Source organism: Perca flavescens, chromosome 2 (assembly GCF_004354835.1).
Source record: "Perca flavescens isolate YP-PL-M2 chromosome 2, PFLA_1.0, whole genome shotgun sequence".
NCBI lineage: Eukaryota > Metazoa > Chordata > Actinopteri > Perciformes > Percidae > Perca > Perca flavescens.
The window spans coordinates 956192-977024 of NC_041332.1; the positions used below are offsets into that span (position 1 = coordinate 956192).

Sequence of the window (20833 nt, forward strand, 5' to 3'; positions counted from 1 at the left end):
AAAACAGCAGCTCAAATCTGGACTCAAGCTCTGAAACAGCTTCCGGTTCTCCAGTGGTGGAAGAAGTATTCACATCCTTTACTGCAGTAAAAGCACTAATACCACACTGTTCAAATACTCTGTTACAAGTAAACGTCCTGCAGTGAAAATGTTGTAAAGTAAGTAAGTAAAGCTGTCAGAGGAATGTAGTCGAGTAAAAAGTACAATAATTCTGTCTGAAATGTAGCGGAGTAGAAGTAGAAAGTGGCATGAAAAGAAAAGACTCAAGTAAAGTACAAGTACCTCAACATTTGGACTGAAGTACAGTACTGGAGTAAATGTACTTAGTTACATTCCACCGCTGTGTGTAGTACACTGTTCACACTTGTGCAGCGCGTACATTTCAACAGGGGAGGGATCATTAGAAAAACAAACATTTAAAACCAGAGTGCCATCAATCAACTTTCTTTCTTTCATTCTCTGTTTTCCGTCTCTTTCTTTTAAAAACAGTAATGTGTTTAATGGTCTAATCAAAAAAGTTAAACCGTCACTCAACTTTCTTTATTTCTGTCTGTCTGCCTGTATTTCCATCTTTCTCTCTTTCTTTCAAAAACAGTACAAGTACCTCAACCTGTGTACTGGAGTGAATGTACTTCCACCACTGCAGGTAATGAGAAGCTAAACGTTTCCTGCGTCAGAGCGTGCGTCCGGATTCGTCTGAGTCAGTTCCACCAAAGCGCTCATTGTGTTTTCTACTGTTTCTTCTTGCTGAACAGACTGAAGCGTTTCTCCTTGTCCTTCTCTTTGTCCTTCTCTCTCTTGCCGGGACTCGACTCCGTAGTGAGCGTGACGGCGGCCGGCAGCGTCTGAGCGCGCCCAGATGCCGGCGTGCCGGGGATGCTGCCTGGCGGCGCGTCGCAGCCGTCGGCGCTGGCGTTCAGGATGGCCTGGATCCAGGTGCTCATCTCGTCCTGCAGGGGGCGACACACAACTCATTGACAACTGGCAGGAACTACTGCACTTTCTACAGTCCTGAGGTACACCAAGAACTCAAAAAAACATGAAACAGCAACAAAAAAAAATCTGAAAGAAGCAATATAAACTTCAGGAAAAAAAGGGCCCAAAAACATCATCAAAACAAAAACAAAAGAAATGTAAAAAAAGAGCAAGAAAAACTTCCAAGAAAGAGACAAAACTTGGGGGGGGAAAGCAATAAAAACACATAAAAAGAAGTCTGAAAAAAACTGTCACACTAAAAATGAGACAAAATAATGCGACAAAAACTTAAGAATTTATTTTTGAAAAAAGCGCCAACTCACCTCCTGAGAACTGACAGGAACTCAGCACTTTTTACAGTTCTGATGTACTTGTACTTCACTCGAGTTTTTCCTTTCCCTGCTACTATATATATATATATTTTTTTTTATCTTTTAGCACAAAGTTTCACATAAAAGAACAAACCAACAACAACTTATTTCAAAATAGCCTCGAAAAAAAAAAAAAAAAACCACAAAAAGCGACCTTTAAAAGAATTTTAATTAAAAAAAAGCTACAAAAATATGTATAAATATATGAATATGCCAACAACTTATTTTAAAAGCATCGTATTTTATGCACCATGAGAAGGTATGTGTTAGGCTGCTCTACACGTAGCCCCAGTTTAATATAGAACTTAATTTTATACAATATATGTGGTAGGGGTCCCTGGCTGAGAAAACAGGTCTCTTGATGTATTACTACATCAGTAAAGAGGGTACTTCAGAGTATTCTTGCCCTCTGCTGACAGGTTTGAGAAGACGTCCAAACACAAACATTTACAGAAATCTTACAATATAAAATTTCAGTGAAAGAAGAAAAAGAATCAAACTTACTTCATCTTTGGCTTGGAACAGATACTCGTTTCCATCAGAGACTCTGAAACAAAGAGAGGGAGAAAGTCAGCGATGTGTCCGTCACACCGTCAGTTTCCTGTTCACACGGACAGCCGAACATCAGCCGCTCCGACAGCACGATAATCACTTTTATTAACTTTCTATTTCCACAAAGTTAAACTACAGTCTGAGATCTGTGATCTGCTGATGACCTGAGAGAGATGGCCCTTTAGGGGAGACACTTCAGGCTATACTACAGATTTCATCTTCCCTAACATGTCTTCTTTCAGACTACTGAAAAGAAACATTTCGTCTTTTGGTGTCTGTAGTATTTTTTTCCTAAATTCACCAAAAGTTTAACCTGACAAGCCAGCCCCACAACCAGATGTTGGGTCTGGGAACTCCTCATTGGCAGGGCTCAATCTGAGGGGCGGGATAAACGGTTGTCTTTCAAATTCTCTCTGCACCAATAGGATAGCGCAACAATATGAAATATCAATATGAAATTTCAATCATGTTGACTAATTCAACGAATCAGAGCAACGCTAGCTGATAGATTAAACTTTAAACTCCCAACACATCTTCCTTTTTTAAGAATGACTTCAGAGCCGTTCTTTGTTCTAAGCTGAACTCCAAGTCTTCCTGAGTCGCGGCCAAAGCTGAGTAGCGGTACAGTGTTTCAATATGCACTCATTAAGTTAATTTAACTGGCAAAACAGTTAAAGGCATTCTTACATTACACAATAATAAAAGAATAAAAGATTTTTTAAGAAGTAAAAAGATCTGGATAAATTTTAATAAATAATAATTTAAAAAAAATTCCTCATGGCCGCACACCGGAGATCTGGCACGGTGCCGGAATACTTTAAGCCCTGTAGATTTAGACCTTTTCTTTCTGTTTTACATAACTTAATGTCTTTGAGTTTTAGACAAAACAAGACATTTAAAGACATCATCTTGGACATGGAATAATCCTGAAAATAATCTGCAGATTAATCGATAATGAAATTAATCTTTAGTTGGCGGCCTGATTTTGTCAAGAATATCCAATATTTCAGACGTTTAAAACAAACACCAACGACCTGAGCGTTAGAGGGAAACTAGAATCAAAAGGAGAGGCTTGTTACCGGAGCTTGAAGACGTGTTTCTTCTTCTTGTACTCTGAGGCCACGTCACACGTGGCGTCCTTCAGGCCGATGGGAACCTCGCCGTGGTACGGCACGCCCGCCGCAGCCGCCTTGCCGTCTTTATAGAAACCCATCTCCTGGTTGTTGATGACGCAGTACACGTTGTGCCACGACCTGCCAATCACAGAGCAGCACTGTCCCGTTACTTTGGATTCTATTAATGCATGTTACTAACTCCCTCAGAGTCTGAGACTGTGGTCCTGCTCAATGCCCACTTTTACTACTTCTGTTATTATTAATAGAGTTGCAAAGATGAATGGATTAGTCATCAACTATTAATTTAACCTCCAACTATTCTGATAATCCATTAATCAGTTTGAGTCATTTTTGATGATAAAACAGGTAAACTTGTGTGATGTCAGCATGTTAAATGTGAATATGTTCTAGTTTCTTCTCTCGTCTGGGACAGGACACTCCTCCAATCCTTCCTTCCTTTCATCTTTCCTTCCTCCTTCCCTACGTACATCTTTCTTTCCTTCCTTCCCTTTTCCATTCCTCCTTATTTATTCTTCCTTTAATTTCCTTCCTTACCTTTTCTTTCCATCCTTGCCGCCTTACTTTCATCCATCTTTCCTTCCCTAAGTACTTTATTTCTTCTTTCTTTCCCTCCTTACATATTTACTTAAAATCTTACATAACGTGAAGAGCTGCAAAGACTTATGGATTAGTTAACTTAAATTCATCTCCAACTATTTTGATAATCCATTACTCAGTTTGAGTCATTTTGTGATAATAATCGGTAGTTAGCAGCATCCCTTCTGTAAAGTGTCCTGCGATAACGTCTGTTATGATTTGACACTACGAGTTGAGCGGTGAACAGAGGAGCGAGAGGATCGTTCACCTGTTGGACGCCTTCTTGTTGTGTCCCTCCCACTCGTGTTTGCGGTGCAGGAGTCCCTCCAGCTGCGACGGCGAGCTGTCCTGGTTCTTGGAAGGCAACGTGGATGACAGGCTGGTCTTACTCTTCCTGCCGGAGGTCGGGGACGCACCGGGGCTCGGCTCCTTGGAGCTCCGATCGCCGACACCGTTCACCAGATCTCCTCCGTCCACGCCATCCTGAGCAGAGACACCAAAGGGACAGTTATTACGCTAAATCACCTCATTTCCTTCAGATCACAAGTTTTAATGCATTTCATTTCTGAGACTGTTACCCTGAGATATAACAGATGTAATGTCTCTCGTATTCTACAGATATAACAGATGTAATGTCTCTCGTATTCTACAGATATAACAGATGTAATGTCTCTCGTATTCTACAGATATAACAGATGTAATGTCTCTCGTATTCTACAGATATAACAGATGTAATGTCTCTCGTATTCTACAGATATAACAGATGTAATGTCTCTCGTATTCTACAGATATAACAGATGTAATGTCTCTCGTATTCTACAGATATAACAGATGTAATGTCTCTCGTATTCTACAGATATAACAGATGTAATGTCTCTCGTCCTCTACAGACATAAAAGATGTAATGTCTCTCGTACTCGACAGATATAAAAGCTCTTTCTGCACATCGAAGCTCAAAAAAGAAAGAAGGTTAGTTCTTCAGGGTTTAAGATTTGTAAAATTTCTCATACTTTGAGAACGTTTGTCTCTGACGTATGAATGACATTTAAAGCTTAGCACCGCCCAAGATGATTGTGACTGGTTTAAAGAAATGCCAATAAACCAGAGCACATTCCCATCTAGGGATGCTGTGTGGACTCGTCAGACCTTCCTCCACAGTTCTGTGCAAGAAGGTCTGGCAAAGTAAGACTAGTTAACTTTAACAGACACGTTGAACGTGTTGATTCGTTAAAGATGCAGTAGGTAAGCTTTATAACACTAACTTTCTACTGAGAAGTTGTCGATATTCAAATTTTTTGGCTAAGTCCTGGATCTTCCCAATCCTACCTACGGCACCTTTAATAAAGGACACGTGGTTGTCCAATCAGTGTTGAAGGTAAACAAAGTACTGACCCGAGGAAAGTCCTGGTCTGACGGGAGTCCGTTCTGAATGATGACTCCGCTGCAGAGACACAGAAACACAGCTGCTTACTGACCGGCGACATTATCTTACAACACAACCACATCATGGAATATCCTGAACGCAATATGCATTATTACATAATGCAGGGATAGCACTTTTTTAACGACAATGTAATATTATGGTGCATTACATAAATTATATTCAGAGTGTCCACCATGTATGTTGTGTGTAAGTTAAGACTAGATATTAAAATATATTATGGTGAAATTTATTTATTACCTTTTGATTTGTTCTTTAAATGCCTTTTAAAGCCAGTAGAGATGAGACCATTGTGGTTGGTTATTATTACATAATGCACCATATTATTGTGCAACACCGCTACATTTTGAAATAATTATTACATATTTTGTTCAAGGTTGCTTTGTTCCACTGCTGGGATCAAACTGTAGGAAGTGACGGAGTAAGACACCTCTGCTGTTGAGACTCTTTGTGCTGAAGAATAACCGGCTCTGGAGATGGAGGCTTCCTCATCCTCTCCTCTTCCTCCTGCTGCCTTCTCACCTCCAGCAGCTCCAGCTGAGACACAGACAGACAGACAGACAGAGGGAGAGACGGACAGACAGACAGACCGATGGAGAGACGGACAGACAGACAGACCGATGAAGAGACAGACATACAGAGAGACAGACAGACAGACAGAGACAGACAGAGAGAGAGACAGATAGAGAGACGGACAGACAGACAGACCAATGGAGAGACAGACATACAGAGAGAAAGACAGAGACAGATGGAGAGACAGACGGAGAGACAGACAGAGAGACACATTTCGTCAATAAACTGTTTTACATGAAAAGTAAAAACATCTTTAAGTTCAAATAAAACTAAAATGTTCTAGATATGAAAGAAAAGATCAAAAATGTGATAAAGCTAGTCGGACGACCATTTAGATCTGTGTTAAGCATTAACACATTTAATGGTAATGCTTAGTTTGGTTTGTGGCTGAATTGAAGACAAGCTTGTTGAATGTATCTCACCGTGGTCAGCCTCTCCAGAGCGGAGAAGCGCTCCTCCCAGGTGGCAGCGGACTTCTCAAAGGCCTCGTGGCGTTTGATGAGTTTCTCCACCTCGTCCACGCTCTGGCCCATCTCCCGGCTGGACAGGTAGGGCTCCTGACCCAGCAGCCAGGCCTCGGCCACGCCGGCGTCCCGGGAGAACTGGTGCACCTCCAGGACTGATGGGAGGACAGAGTCACACTTAAACTTTTCTGTTTCTCTGGAGCCTTTTCTGGAGCTCGTTGACTCCCTCAGCTTTTCCCCTGATTTGGAGGACTGAGCTCCTTATGGACTGCTGCAATTGACGCCAGCTGCCCATTGGTTGGCCCACTGTGTCATGTCACTTGTTAAAATTAACATTTTAAAGCAAACGTAATGCACACAAAAAGATTTTCAAATATATTCAAACCTTTTTGTTTTTTTAAAGGAATATTTAAAGATTATTTTGGCCAGATGAATGTGACGTGAGGATGAAGCTTCGTGTGATCTGTCTTTCCTGATGAGTCGACTAAACCACCTGCAGCGTTTCCTAATTGGTCAGAAGATAAAGGGCAGCGAGTGCCTGAGGAGTCTTCATCAACGCTGACTCATCACTGCAGCGTCCAATCAGCTATCAGCCTGATGGCTGCAGGCAGAGACGGTTTAGAAGCAAGACGCCAACACTCAGAGTAACTTCCTATCTCTGCTTCTCTCTTTAATTATCATGTTTCAGTTGTTTTTTTCTCTTTTGTATGAAGGGAGGTCTCTGAATAAGCCTTTTAGGCTTATTTACTCTCTCTTACAGAAATAGCTTGTTTTAAAATCTATTGTATGTACTTTATATACACTAAACTGTGTCTTGTGGGTTTGTCCGTGGCCACGCCTTTTTAGGAGACTAGTGGCAGCTCCTGAGTGTGAACGTGAACACAGATTATTAGAGATTTGACAAACTGTCACAAAGTGTATTTTAGGGTTAGCCATTTGGGCACATTTTTGACATTTGGGTTGTTGGATTATTGTTTTAGGGCTACCAGGCTAAGATATCGGAAAACTTAAAAAATAGCCATTTTAACCACCAGATTTAGGAGTATGTGGTTGACAGGTCGTTATGGATTAGACCTGTCTTGGTTTCGACCTGCTAGCACCTAGCATTCCTTCGGGGGAAGCAGGTGAAGTTGGGCCACCTGGAAAAGAATTTGTGCTACCACGAGTAGGACATTTGGAAAGACTTTGGCAGTTTGGGTTAGGACACTTGGGAAGACCGAAAGGCCCATTCAAAAGCCTGTCAAATTTTCGGCCTTCCCTAGTCTCGCTTTGCCAGATCTTCCTCCACAGCTCTGCGGAGGAAGGTCTGTCTAGTCTACACAGCATGCCTGGATGGGAGAAAAACCTGCTCTGGTTTATTGGCATTTCTTTAAACCAATCACAATCATCGTGGGCGGTGCTAAGCTCCGGACGGAGCCACGGTGACTCTGCTAAATAGTCTCAGAAAGGAACTGGTTTTGGTGGAACATGTGGACGTACATACGGCGGAATTTCCGGCAGAAACGGAGCAATCGTGGAAGTGCAAGGTTGTGGATATAGACTAATCCTTCCCTAATATCGGCAGGCATTTTTAGGGGAGATTGGGTCTTCCCAAGTGTCCTGACCCAACATAGTTGTTAAGTGTGTTTCGTACCACTGGCACAGTGTGAAATCCTTATCTTCAGTTATAGAGAATCTTTGCTGCAGTGACCTCTGACCTCTGACCATACAGGAGGCTTTGATCAGCTTGTGTTCATGTTTTCGTGCAGATTAACGAATGTGTGAATCTTACTGAGTCGCAGCCACTCCCACCGGTCCTCCCACTTGTCGATCATCTCTTTCCTCTTGTCCGTCAGCTGCAGCAGCTTCTCTTTAATCTGAACACAAAAACACAGACACAACAGTTTAACACTCCTGTACAACACCCACAACAACACACCTGTTCTACCTGTGTGTCAGGGAGCATTAGACCCAAACTGATTGTAGATGATTTTTTTCTTCTTTTTTTTTTTTAAGTTTTCAGTGGTGATCCAGAATGAAAATCTGCAGAATGTAATAGACTGCTTTTCTGCTTGTGATGTGTTAACATTCTGAGTTTGGGATTTTCTTTAAATCTGCAAAAAACTCTGCATCCAGATTCCATGTGGCCTTAATAATGAGCTTCACCCGTATAAAAGCCACTTTATTCAACTTTAAATATATAAATTAATAAATGTGCCTTTAAAATATATCCTGAAATAAATAAATGAGTCAATAAATATATAAATAGATGTAAGCAGTAATTTAAAAGATTTCCTTTTATTTAACTATATTGCCTCATATATTTATTTCAGGATGTATTTTATAGGCACATTTATTAATATACTGTATGTATTTATATAATATTGAATGAAATGGCATTTTGTACATCTGAAGGATGAGTTCAGAAACACATCTTGTTTATTTACAACTTTGTTGTTGAATTTTTCACAAGATATTTAGCCTCTAATTTTTCTTTCTCTGTACACTGGTTTGGTGTTTGTATCAAATGTCCAACAGAAGTTTTGTTCTGCCGACTCCCTGCTCGTCCTCTGTGAAGAATTTCGTCCTCACCTCCTGTGAAGCGTAGTGTTTCCGGGCCAGCAGTGCTTTGCCCAGCTCGATGCAGGCGGTGAAGCTGTCGTTTCGGGCATCGATCTCGGCCTTGATGCCTTGGTGGTTGTTCATCAGCAGCTCCACTGACGACACGTCTCTGAACACACAAACACACACAGCACCGTTGATCACAGCTTCTATCTACAGCTGCAAAGACTAACAGATTAGTTACCAACTATTAAATTAATCTCCAATCCGTTTGACTCATTTTTTTATGCAAGAACAGTGAAACTTGTCTGATGTCATCTTGTTAAATGTGAATATTTTCAATATTTTACAGTAAACTGAATATCTTTGAGTTGTGGACATTCAAAAAATCCACATTACAAAGTTTTTCACAAAACAGCAAAATAAAACAGAACAGCCATTGAAAGAAAATAAAAACTGGCGTGTAAAAACCTGTACAACGTAGGTAAAAATAGGTAGAACATTTAGAAAAGAAAGTTCAGTTCAAGGAAGGTTCAAGCTCAAATAAAATCAAGAAAGGATCTTTGATGAAAGTATGTTTTAGGAATGGACTTAAAGGCGACAGCTGAGATTTTTTATGATAAAACGGCACTTTAAAATGTAACTCATTCCTTTTAGAGGTGCCTTTGTGTTCAGTTTAATGTTCAATTTGTTGAATAAAATAATGTTAGAAATGATTTCCTTATTTTAATCAACAAGCAATGTGTTGTATTTTAGCAGAATACTGAAAGCAGCAGAAATTAACACACATATCTGCTTATGGCGATATTCAACAACGTTATTGTATATTGTCCTCATATACTGCAGCCCTAGTCATTAGTTGCTTCTATCAGATGAAATGTTGGTGTTCAGCGGACCGTGGCAGACTCTGTACCTGGGATTCTCCTGGGCCTCGATAAGCCGGATCACATCTTCCATCCACAGCATCAGGTCTCGGACCATGCTGAAGAACCTGAACTTGTCTCCGGTGTCGAGGAGGCGGACCCTGCGTCCGTCACACGCCTCCAGCAGACTCCTCCAGGCCTCCAGCACATCACACTCCCTCCGCTGGATGTCGTCCGCTTTATCTCCGGCATACGCCGACTGCAGGCGCACAGCGTCCTCCTGCAGCTGCCTCACCTGCACACAGGGTCAAAGGTCAACAGTTAGGACTGAACCTGATACCAGTTAAACCCTTAAAGACGGCCACCGCGTCTCAACTTCCTCACGCTGTACAAAGTGAACCCAAAATCTTATGGATACAGGCACTGCCAACTTGGAATTTTGGAGGTGGAGTCTGCACAGTAGTGATTGGCATTTTTCTTTTACTTTAAACCACTAATAAACCACAATAAACCACTGTGTCCCTATAAACCACAGTGTCCCCATAAACCACAATAAACCACTGTGTCCCCATAAACCACTGCGTCCCCATAAACCACAGTTTCCCCATAAACCACAATAAACCACTGTGTCCCCATAAACCATGGCATCCCCATAAACCACAATGAACCACTGTGTCCCCATAAACCACAATAAACCACTGTGTCCCCATAAACTACTGCGTCCCCATAAACCACTGCGTCCCCATAAACCACAATGAACCACTGTGTCCCCATAAAATACTGATTCCCCATAAAGCACTGCTTCCACATAAACCATGGCGTCCCCATAAACCACAATAAACCACTGTGTCCCCATAAAATAATGATTCCCCATAAACCACTGCGTCCCCATAAACCATGGCGTCCCCATAAACCACAATGAACCACTGTGTCCCCATAAAATACTGATTCCCCATAAACCACTGTGTCCCCATAAACCACTGTGTCCACATAAACCAGTGTGTCCCCATAAACCAGTGTGTCCCCATAAACCAGTGTGTCCCCATAAACAACTGCGTCCACATAACCCACTGTGTCCCCATAAACCAGTGTGTCCCCATAAACCACCGTGTCCCCATAAACCACTGTGTCCCCATAAACCAGTGTGTCCCCATAAACCACCGCGTCCACATAACCCACTGTGTCCCCATAACCCACTGTGTCCCCATAACCCACTGTGTCCCCATAAACCACTGTGTCCCCATAAACCACTGTGTCCCCATAAACCACCTGACCCCATAAAGCAGGTTGTTAGGTTTGACTGACCTGTGTTCCCAGGGCCTGGATGTCGTGTTCAAAGGTGTTGTGCATCCTCTGCAGAGTCTCCACCGTGTTCTGGTCGCGGCCCACTTCCTCCGGCAGTTTCTTTTGTTTGTCCACGATGCGTCCCAGGATCTCCTTGGCATCGTGGTAGAACTTGTGGAGCTCGAAGGAGGCAGCGAGAATCTGCGTCCGGGTGTCGATCAGTTCCAGCAGGTCAGCCCAGGCTTCGTTCAGACCATCCTTCCATTCAGCCACCGTTGCTGCGTCGCCGTGACCCGAGTTGATCAGTTCATCCGCCAGACGGTTGACGCTGTCCACGCGCTCCTGACCGATGTTCCCGGTGTCCCGGGCGAACTCACGGAAACGCTCCTGCAACATCTGAGCACAGAACACACGAGTCAGCTGCTGACGGTTCAGATTATTATTCTAAGTGTCTGACAACATTATGGAAAGATCCCTACAGAGATAGACCTTAGATAATCAGGACTTTTATCATCGTCAAACACACTTCATTCAAAGTGGACAGAAACTAAATAAAACTATCAAAAGCCGTCTTGGTTCATCTTTCCACTGTTCCAACAATCACCACTCTGGTTTGGTTGAAATAAACCCTTAATTCACCCATTTACATGTGGAGATATGCTGGCTCTATACACGCTAAAAGTCCTGATTATTTACATGGAGTCTGGTGGAGATATGCTGGCTCTATACACGCTAAAAGTCCTGATTATTTACATGGAGTCTGGTGGAAATATGCTGGCTCTATACACGCTAAAAGTCCTGATTATTTACATGGAGTCTGGTGGAAATATGCTGGCTCTATACACGCTAAAAGTCCTGATTATTTACATGGAGTCTGGTGGAAATATGCTGGCTCTATACACGCTAAAAGTCCTGATTATTTACATGGAGTCTGGTGGAAATATGCTGGCTCTATACACGCTAAAAGTCCTGATTATTTACATGGAGTCTGGTGGAGATATGCTGGCTCTATACACGCTAAAAGTCCTGATTATTTACATGGAGTCTGGTGGAGTTTGGTGATGGTGATTTCGGGGCTCCAAGGATCTTACTTTTTAACTAAATGGTCTATCTCTATAGGGATCCTTTCCATAATGTTGTCAGACACTCCCATGTGTTGGTACCGGGCAGAGTCTGCAGGGCATTGTCCTATAGGGTTACATTGCATCCGAGTTCAAGGCTGCCGGTTACAGAGTTCTCATACGTACAGTTACGTGTTCGTAGTCCTGCCCCAGCTCGTGCGACCCAGCCACGACCTCCCGCTCAGCGATCCACTGCTCGAGGTCGTCCACCTCCCGGTTCAACTGGAAGAGGCGGAGCCTCTCATCCAGTTTGCCCTGCCTCTCCTCTGATAGGTCCTTCAGGCCGGCGTACAGCTTATCCACCTGAGACTGCCGCATGCTGATTCGCTCACTGGGTTAGGGGAGGTAAGAGGTCCATCAATTATCTACACTGTGAATAATCTTCAAATAATGACAGACAGACAGACAGACAGACAGACAGACAGACCTCTCTGGGTGTCCGTCAGCCACCAGTCCTCTGCTGGTCTTGGACAGCTGGTGGACCGTCTCGGCGTAGTCCTCCACCGCCTGCTCCACGATCTGATGCTTCTTCTGCATGGTCACGGCGCTCAGCTCGTCCTGGTGGAAACATTTACAACATCAAACGTATTTACATCCACCCAGGAAATAATACATTTCTCATATAATAATGGTTCCAGATTAATGGTAGTCTAATAGATCCTAGATAGAACCCTGGGGAGGGGTCGGCTGTAAAAAATAGGAACTTTACTGTAACATTACTATGCTGATGGTGTATTGGCCATATCCACACACATCCGGTTTGACGCAGTTTCCGCCCTTTTCGTGGTTCCTCTTCTTAAGTGATCGCCCCCAAAGTGCAAATACAATTAATTTACACACGTTATAATCTACGAGTGAAGTTTTGTTGTTTGTAGTAGGGCTGTGCTCGATTGAAGAACTTCTTAGTGGACTAACACTCATTCAACTGTACCGACTAATCGATTAGTTGATCTAATCGACAGATCTGTAAATCTGAGTTTCTCCACTAAGAGTCATGTTAAAGCACCACTTTAATTCTTGTGTTTACCAGAGATGTGCTCGTACGTTTCTTGGAAATAAGTCATTCAGCATGAAAACAGCATCAGACATGACTAATGGACTAAAGAGATCTAAGAACCACCGATTAGTCCACTAATCCACAAAGAGGGAGCAGCTCTAGTTTGTAGCCATTAAAGAATAAAACAGTTGAGTAACCTTGGCCTTCTCCTCTGACATCATGTACAGTTCCTGCTCGCTCATCCAGGCCTCGGCCTCGGCGGCATCAAAGTAGTACTGCTGCGCTTTGTGGGCCTCCTGCAGGCGGCCGTGGCGGCGCTCGGCCTCCTCCATCAGCTGCCCCCACAGCGCTCGCAGGTCGGCCAGGCGCCGCCGGATCCCGTCCCCGTTGGGCGACTCGTCCTTCACGAGGCTTTGACTGCGCTCCAGGATATCGTCGATGCGAGGCTGATGACCCTGGATCTCTTTCTGCAGAGTCTGAGAAACCAACGACAGTTTATCGCTTTAGTTATCACATCATTGTTATTATTATTCATTTTTGGTCTGTAGTGGCGGGGAACAGATCTTATACAGTATAGTATGTAATACTGTATCAATACAGAGACGCTACATCGATCTTTTACTCTTTAAATTGCACGTATGAATTTTACTTTTTGTTACTAGAATTATAAAATCTATTGCTTTTTCAGTCCACTAGATCAGTGGTTCTCAAATGGGGGTACGTGTCCCCCTAGTGGTACTGTGGAGGACTGCAGGGGGTACGTGAGATATTTACAAGGTTGTAATCCTCTTTATATACACTTTTTTTCCCCATCAAAAATGTTACGTTTTTTTGAGGCGGCCTCTAGCTCTAGTAAGAGCGTGCGCCCCATGTAGGCTGAGTCCTTGGCAGGGTTTGCGGGTTCGAGTCCAACCTGCGGCCCTTTGCTGCGTGTCATGCCCCATCGCTCTCCCACCATTCCTGTCTATCCACTGTCACTATCTAATAAAGGGAAAAAGTACCCCATACCGGGTTTTTCCAAGTTATTGTTGCTTTTTCGAAATTGTTGTTGTTTTTAAAAAAATGTTGTTGCCTTTTCCCATCGGCATTTAAATGTTTTCCAGGTAGAAGGCTGTTGTTTAGTAAATCTATCTTTGACATCGCTGTATTGTTCCTCTTTTCTACCCAAAATGATTGCCGCTGGTCAGAAGGTACTTGGCTCAAAAACACAATTCAAATGCGGGAACATTGTTGAAAAAAGTTTGAGAACCACTTGGCTAGATGGTGCAGTTGAGTTTTAGATTTTTTCAACCTGAAATTGGAAAAGAGGACTGTATCTTTTAAGATTAAACAGATTTTTTTCCTTTGGGGTGATGATTTGAAGAAGTGAATGAAAACAGCGTATGGCGTCATTTGCACCAAAGCTTTCTAAAAACCCTGTGAAAACCCTCGCTGTGTTTCTGTTGCCATACTTTCTTTTACTTCCTCTGACCACCGAGACAAACTCTGTGTGTGAAAGTGGATTTTTCAGATCAGTCGAGGTGTTGTTGTGGTAGCGAAGGTCTGATGTGGTCTCACCTGGTTCTTCTTGATGAGCAGCTGGACGGTCTGCAGGTTGTGTCCGTGGTCGGTGGACGTGGCCACAGCCATCCTCTCCTGGACCCACAGCTGGGAGACAAAACACAAGAGTCCTCCGTTAACGCCAGCGTGCTCCTGAAGGCAGCGCTGCAGCTCGTTAGGAAGTTACAGAGCAAGTCATTTAAACCTTCTGATGACGGACTCGTGACCCGACTATCAAAGTCTCTATTAATATCTCAGCGATGATACAGCGCAGAAACGTGGTTAAGATATTCCTGGAATCGGCAGAATCTCTTTTCCTGCTTCCTTCTTGTTGCGAGATCATCCATCATCTCACATGGCGAATTATAATACAGGGAAGACAGCTTGTGACTCTCGTCATCGGCCTCATCTGACTCGTGTTAACGAATTTCAAGCACCAAAGAAATTTGTCCACACGAGAAAAGGTTTGTTTTCACAAGAGATTTGAAAAACAAAAATTTTTACTTTTCAGCTTTAGGCTCAAATTATGTCTTCACACGTTGCTCTGGGACAATTCTGGGCCTCACTGTACAGAATGAGAATAAACTAAAGTCAAATCAAGGCATGGATTCTATTCTTAATAAAAACACATGTTGACCAGAGACAAACTCTACGTACGATCTCGTCCTCCACGTCTCGGTTGAACTGGTGGACCTCTCTCGACTCCACCAGGAAGTCCTTGCGGCGCCGCAGCGGCTCCAGGAGCTGCTGGAACTTTGTCTCCACCAGCTGCCTCCGCCCGTCCACCTCGTCCGTGTCTTTGACCTCCTGACCCAGAGCCTTCACCTGGCTCTGCAGCTCCACCACCTCACGCTGACGCACCTCCACCTGCTTCTCCAGCATCTGCAGAGACAGTCATATTCCACATTACAAAAGCAACTTTGTGCAAAAGCAATGGAAAAATTTGAGAATTAGCATTTTCTATTTCACTGACTGACAGTTCAGGCAAATACTGCAGCTGCTCTATTCAGATGTGACACTAAGTACTGCACAAACATGAACTAAACTGTCAAGATGACTTTGGTTTCAAGCCTTCACATTGTTATTCCTTTGAAAACCCAGATCAGAGTAGTACTGCCTACACCAGGGGTCCCAACCTGAAACACCTGAACACTAGGCTGCATGTTGCAGTTATGTAAAAGTGTGTGAAAACTAGTTAGCAAGCAAGCACATAAGTTCAGCTAAAAGTAATTAATAAACTGTGAAATAGTTAACTTAAAGTTTTGCTTAAGTCACAAGTGACACAAAACGACCACAAAGAAATGTATGATTACTAAAAAATAGATGCAAAACATTCGCAAAATGACCAGGAGACACAATATGCCTAAAAATAGATGTGAAGTGACCATAAACAGACACAAAGTCACTACATTGTGCTCCTTTACTGCAGTACTACTGTGAAAAAGTTGGAATTGTTGGGTCCCTTTAAATAATAGAGTTTGGTCTTTACCTGCTCTGTCTGTTTACTGTCTATTTTTCACTACCACCAACTTATTACCACTAGTTTTACACATGGTCATTACATACATTTAATTTATAGGAAATTATACCTAATTTTGAAATGATGAATTATTTTGACTAACATTAGAGGAACCTATGTTGATGGATAATCACAGACGTGTATCTCAAAGTTTAGTCAGGTTTAAAATCCATTTACATTTTTTCAAATTATATGAAATTGAATACCCAAAATTCAATGAAAGTAGTGATCAAGTCCTCGCAATTGTGCTTAACTTTTTGGGTAATTTGGTTAAAAAGAAACCCATATTTCTCTTATAGAAGTTTTGAGGACACACAAGGGATATATATACTATAAATAGAAATGAATTGATTAGGGCTGTGCTTGATTGAAAAACTTCTTAGTCGACTAACACTACCAACAAGAATTGAAGCATTTTGACTGGGTGGAAGTGGAAATAAAAATAAGAAAAAGAAATAAGTTGCGTGAATGCGAGTCCTGCCTCCAGCGATACCTGTTGTTTTTTGAGCAGGATGTTGACGGAGGTCAGGTCTTTCCCGTAGTCGTCGGACTGGATCTGACCCTCGAGGCCTCCCAGCCACTTGTCCAGGTCTGCGCAGCTTTGGGTGAACAGCTCGGCCTTGTTGGCATCGAACAGACACTGAGCTTTGGTCTGCGTGGTGGACTCCAGCTCCTCCCACATGGCGTGGAGCGCCGACAGCTTCTCCTTCACCACCGCCTCCGTCTCCGGCTTCTCCGACACCAGCAGCGTGCCGTCCTGCAGCCACAAACACACACCGGGACAAACAGCTTCAGTCGCACGTCTCTACTAGGCCTTTAATTAAACATTAGCTAGTTAAACTTATGTCTACTGTACACTAGAAGACTATGACATCTCACATCTAACGTTAAAGACTAATGTCATAATATGCAAAGACTGGGAATCTTGCAGGGTCACATGTTGCAAAACTACTACTAAATTAGTATTGAAAAAAGTAACCAAGCTAGCCAGCTACCGCTAGCGTTGCTAGCTGCTAACTTTAAGGGAAAGTCTGCAGATGTTCTGTTCTGCCGTACATGCAGATGAATGTCTCCAGTACCCGGAGGTCTGTGTTTATCTGTCGGTAACAGTGGAGAGCAGTGGGGGGCGCTGCCTACCTTCTGGATCTTGTCCAGCCACTCTTTGTTGGACTGCAGCTCGGCCATGAAGGCCTGGTGCTTCAGCCACTTGCTGTGCAGGTTCCTGGCCTCATCGTACGTCATGTCCTGAGCCGTGAGCATCTTCTCGTTGATCCACAGAGACAGCTGGACACACACACACACACACACACACACACACACACACACACACACACACACACACACACACACACACACACACACACACACACACACACACACACACACACACACACACACACACACACACACACACACACACACACACACACACACACACACACACAGACACACACACACAGACACACACACACACACACACACACACACACACACACACACACACACACACACACACACACACACACACACACACACACACACACACACACACACACACACACACACAGACACACACACACACACAGACACACACACACACACACACACACACACACACACACACACACACACACACACACACACACACACACACACACACACACACACACACACACACACACACACACACACACACACACACACACACACACACACACACACACACACAGACACACACACACACACACACACACACACACACACACAGACACACACACACACACACACACACACACACACACACACAGACACAGACACACACACACACACACACACACACACACACACACACACACACACACACACACACACACACACACACACACACACACACACACACACACACACACACACACACACACACACACACACACACACACACACACACACACACACACACACACACACACACACACACACACACACACACACACACACACACACACACACACACACACACACACACACACACACACACACACACACACACACACACACACACACACACACACACACACACACACACACACACACACACACACACACACACACACACACACACACACACACACACACACACACACACAGACACACACACACACACACACACACACACACACACACACACACACACACACACAGACACACACACACACACACACACACACACACACACACACACACACACACACAGACACACACAGACACACACACACACACACACACACACAAATATAGACACATTAGCAGCAGCAATGGGTTCGAAACTTTCCGATCTGCTTCTGGAACAAAGTGTTGGACATTAATAGACTGCGGATCGGGCCGCATGTTTCTGTGCGAGTCCGGCCCGCGTCCGACGTGCATTAAGACATTTTTTTCTCCTTCACAAACACATGTACGTGTGTTTGTGTGAAAGCTTTTATGAAGCAACTGTAGGAAGACATTCGGAAAGGTCAAAAGATGAGGTCATCAGCGCAACCGGGGCAACAAGTGCACGTTAGTAAGCTGTTTAATTTAAAATGTCCAATGCCTTATCGTGCTGATGTGACCGAGCCCGACCAGAACCAGAACAGCATTTCTAAATATCTGTCCGAACCCGGCCGGGTATCCATCCTCTAGCTAGCAACACAGTACAGAATATAAACCCATCTGAGACCACAGATGGGTCGGACCTCTGTGTTTAACTATATATCTTTAAAAGGTTACAGTTACAACTGAAAATGACAACAGATATACACTAGTTTACAGATTTCATAGATCTCCACATTCAAATCAACGGCCATTTGTCTACAGGAAGTGATTGATGTGATTCGGATTATAATGCCATCTATAAAATACTCTTCACACACTCTGTAATAAAACATCTACAAGCAGTGTGTGTGTGTGTCTCTGTGTGTGTGTGTGTGTGTGTGTGTGTGTGTGTGTGTGGTGTGTGTGTGTGTGTGTGTGTGTGTCTCAGTGTGTGTGTGTGTGTCTGTGTGTATCTCAATGTGTGTGTGTGTGTGTGTGTGTGTGTGTCTCAGTGTGTGTGTCTGTGTGTGTGTGTGTGTCTCTGTGTGTGTGTCTGTGTGTGTCTGTGTGTGTCTCAGTGTGTGTGTCTGTGTGTGTCTCTGTGTGTGTGTCTGTGTGTGTCTCAGTGTGTGTGTGTGTGTGTGTCTCAGTGTGTGTGTGTGTGTGTGTGTGTGTGTGTGTGTGTGTGTGTGTGTGTGTGTGTGTGTCTGTGTGTGTCTCAGTGTGTGTGTGTGTGTGTGTGTGTGTGTCTGTGTCTGTGTGTGTGTGTGTGTGTGTGTCTGTGTGTGTCTCAGTGTGTGTGTGTGTGTGTGTGTGTGTGTGTCTGTGTGTGTCTCAGTGTGTGTGTGTGTCTGTGTGTGTGTGTGTGTGTGTGTGTGTGTGTGTGTGTGTGTGTGTGTGTGTGTGTGTGTGTGTGTGTGTGTGTGTGTGTGTGTGTGTGTGTCTCAGTGTGTGTCTGTGTGTGTGTGTGTGTGTGTGTGTGTGTGTGTGTGTGTCTCAGTGTGTGTGTGTGTGTGTGTGTGTGTGTGTGTGTGTGTGTGTGTCTGACCTCCTGGCAGTCCTGCAGGAACTTCTGCAGGTCTCTGTTGTCCTTGAGTCTCATCAGCAGCTCCACGGCAGCCTCCCTGTTCTTCTTATGTCTGAAACACAGAGGACACAGAACACATGGAGAATACTTGATGCTGATTGGCTGCAGGCTTCATTAGTTGGTCGTTGTTCACCAATGTAACGGTGTCCGTGCTCGGACACTTTTTCTATCAGAAGATATGTTTGAATATAAAGTAAAGTCTTAGATTTCATTTCAGAAGTTTATAACTGAGCAGCTTTCTCTGAAAGAGAATTTTAAATAACAGAAAATGTTCTGTATTTTTTCTGTAGCTGCACACAAAATTTCCTCTTTTAATTACGGGCCAAAGTCCAGCTAATGAGCTCTTATTTTACGTATTCATTTTTTAGAGCAGAGGTGCCCAAATTCTTTTATATGAAGGGCCAAAAATGTATCTGGATAGAAGGCCAAGAGCCCAAAACTAAATGTTATGTGGAAATGTATTATATTTAATAGAAAATTAACATTCTTAATCTAAAATAAAAAGTAAGAGGGCGGGAGAAAGAACACTGAAGTTCTACATTTAAATGGGCACCAGCACTGTGCTTAACATCGCCGTAAAACTCAGATGGAGTCATTTTTTAGCTGCAAAACGCTGTACGTTTGGTAGTGTTACGGTTATAACACTAACCTTAACACTACCAAATGTACAGCGTTTGGTAGTGTTACGGTTAGGGTTTTACAGAACTTCCTAAATAAGAGGAGAAAGACTTGGCCCGCGGGCCCCAAACTGGGCGGCCTGGTCTTAGGGTGTACCTGTCTCTCTGTCTCTAGTGCGACTGAGGTCTTAGGGTGTACCTGTCTCTCTGTCTCTAGTGCGACTGAGGTCTTAGGGTGTACCTGTCTCTCTGTCTCTAGTGCGACTGAGGTCTTAGGGTGTACCTGTCTCTCTGTCTCTAGTGCGACTGAGGTCTTAGGGTGTACCTGTCTCTCTGTCTCTAGTGTGACTGAGGTCTTAGGGTGTACCTGTCTCTCTGTCTCTAGTGTGACTGAGGTCTTAGGGTGTACCTGTATCTCTGTCTCTGGTGTGACTGAGGTCTTAGGGTGTACCTGTCTCTCTGTCTCTAGTGTGTGAGGTCTTAGGGTGTACCTGGTCTCTTAGAGGTCTTAGGGTGTACCTGTATCTCTGTCTCTAGTGCGACTGAGGTCTTAGGGTGTGTACCTGTCTCTCTGTCTCTGTCTCTGGTGTGACTGAGGTCTTAGGG

The 20833-nt window shown here is 43.6% G+C and overlaps 1 protein-coding gene across 1 annotated transcript in view; it reads right to left on the minus strand.

The window, feature by feature from the left end:
• Positions 1–267: 267 nt before the first annotated feature.
• The window catches only part of LOC114545514 (spectrin beta chain, non-erythrocytic 1), a 62600-nt gene continuing 42034 nt past the window's right edge, over positions 268–20833 (minus strand). Inside the window, exons 20-38 of the mRNA XM_028563839.1 lie at positions 19572–19662; positions 17090–17236; positions 16446–16709; positions 15091–15315; positions 14452–14541; positions 13092–13370; positions 12325–12455; positions 12024–12228; positions 10798–11172; positions 9543–9787; positions 8660–8798; positions 7860–7944; positions 6047–6243; positions 5482–5588; positions 5003–5051; positions 3879–4093; positions 2978–3151; positions 1851–1893; positions 268–950 (exon numbers count right to left, since the gene is read on the minus strand). Of these exons, the coding sequence (XP_028419640.1) occupies positions 732–950; positions 1851–1893; positions 2978–3151; positions 3879–4093; positions 5003–5051; positions 5482–5588; positions 6047–6243; positions 7860–7944; positions 8660–8798; positions 9543–9787; positions 10798–11172; positions 12024–12228; positions 12325–12455; positions 13092–13370; positions 14452–14541; positions 15091–15315; positions 16446–16709; positions 17090–17236; positions 19572–19662 (3280 nt within the window). The 3' untranslated portion in view covers positions 268–731. The remainder of the gene's footprint in view (positions 951–1850; positions 1894–2977; positions 3152–3878; positions 4094–5002; positions 5052–5481; positions 5589–6046; positions 6244–7859; positions 7945–8659; positions 8799–9542; positions 9788–10797; positions 11173–12023; positions 12229–12324; positions 12456–13091; positions 13371–14451; positions 14542–15090; positions 15316–16445; positions 16710–17089; positions 17237–19571; positions 19663–20833) is intronic.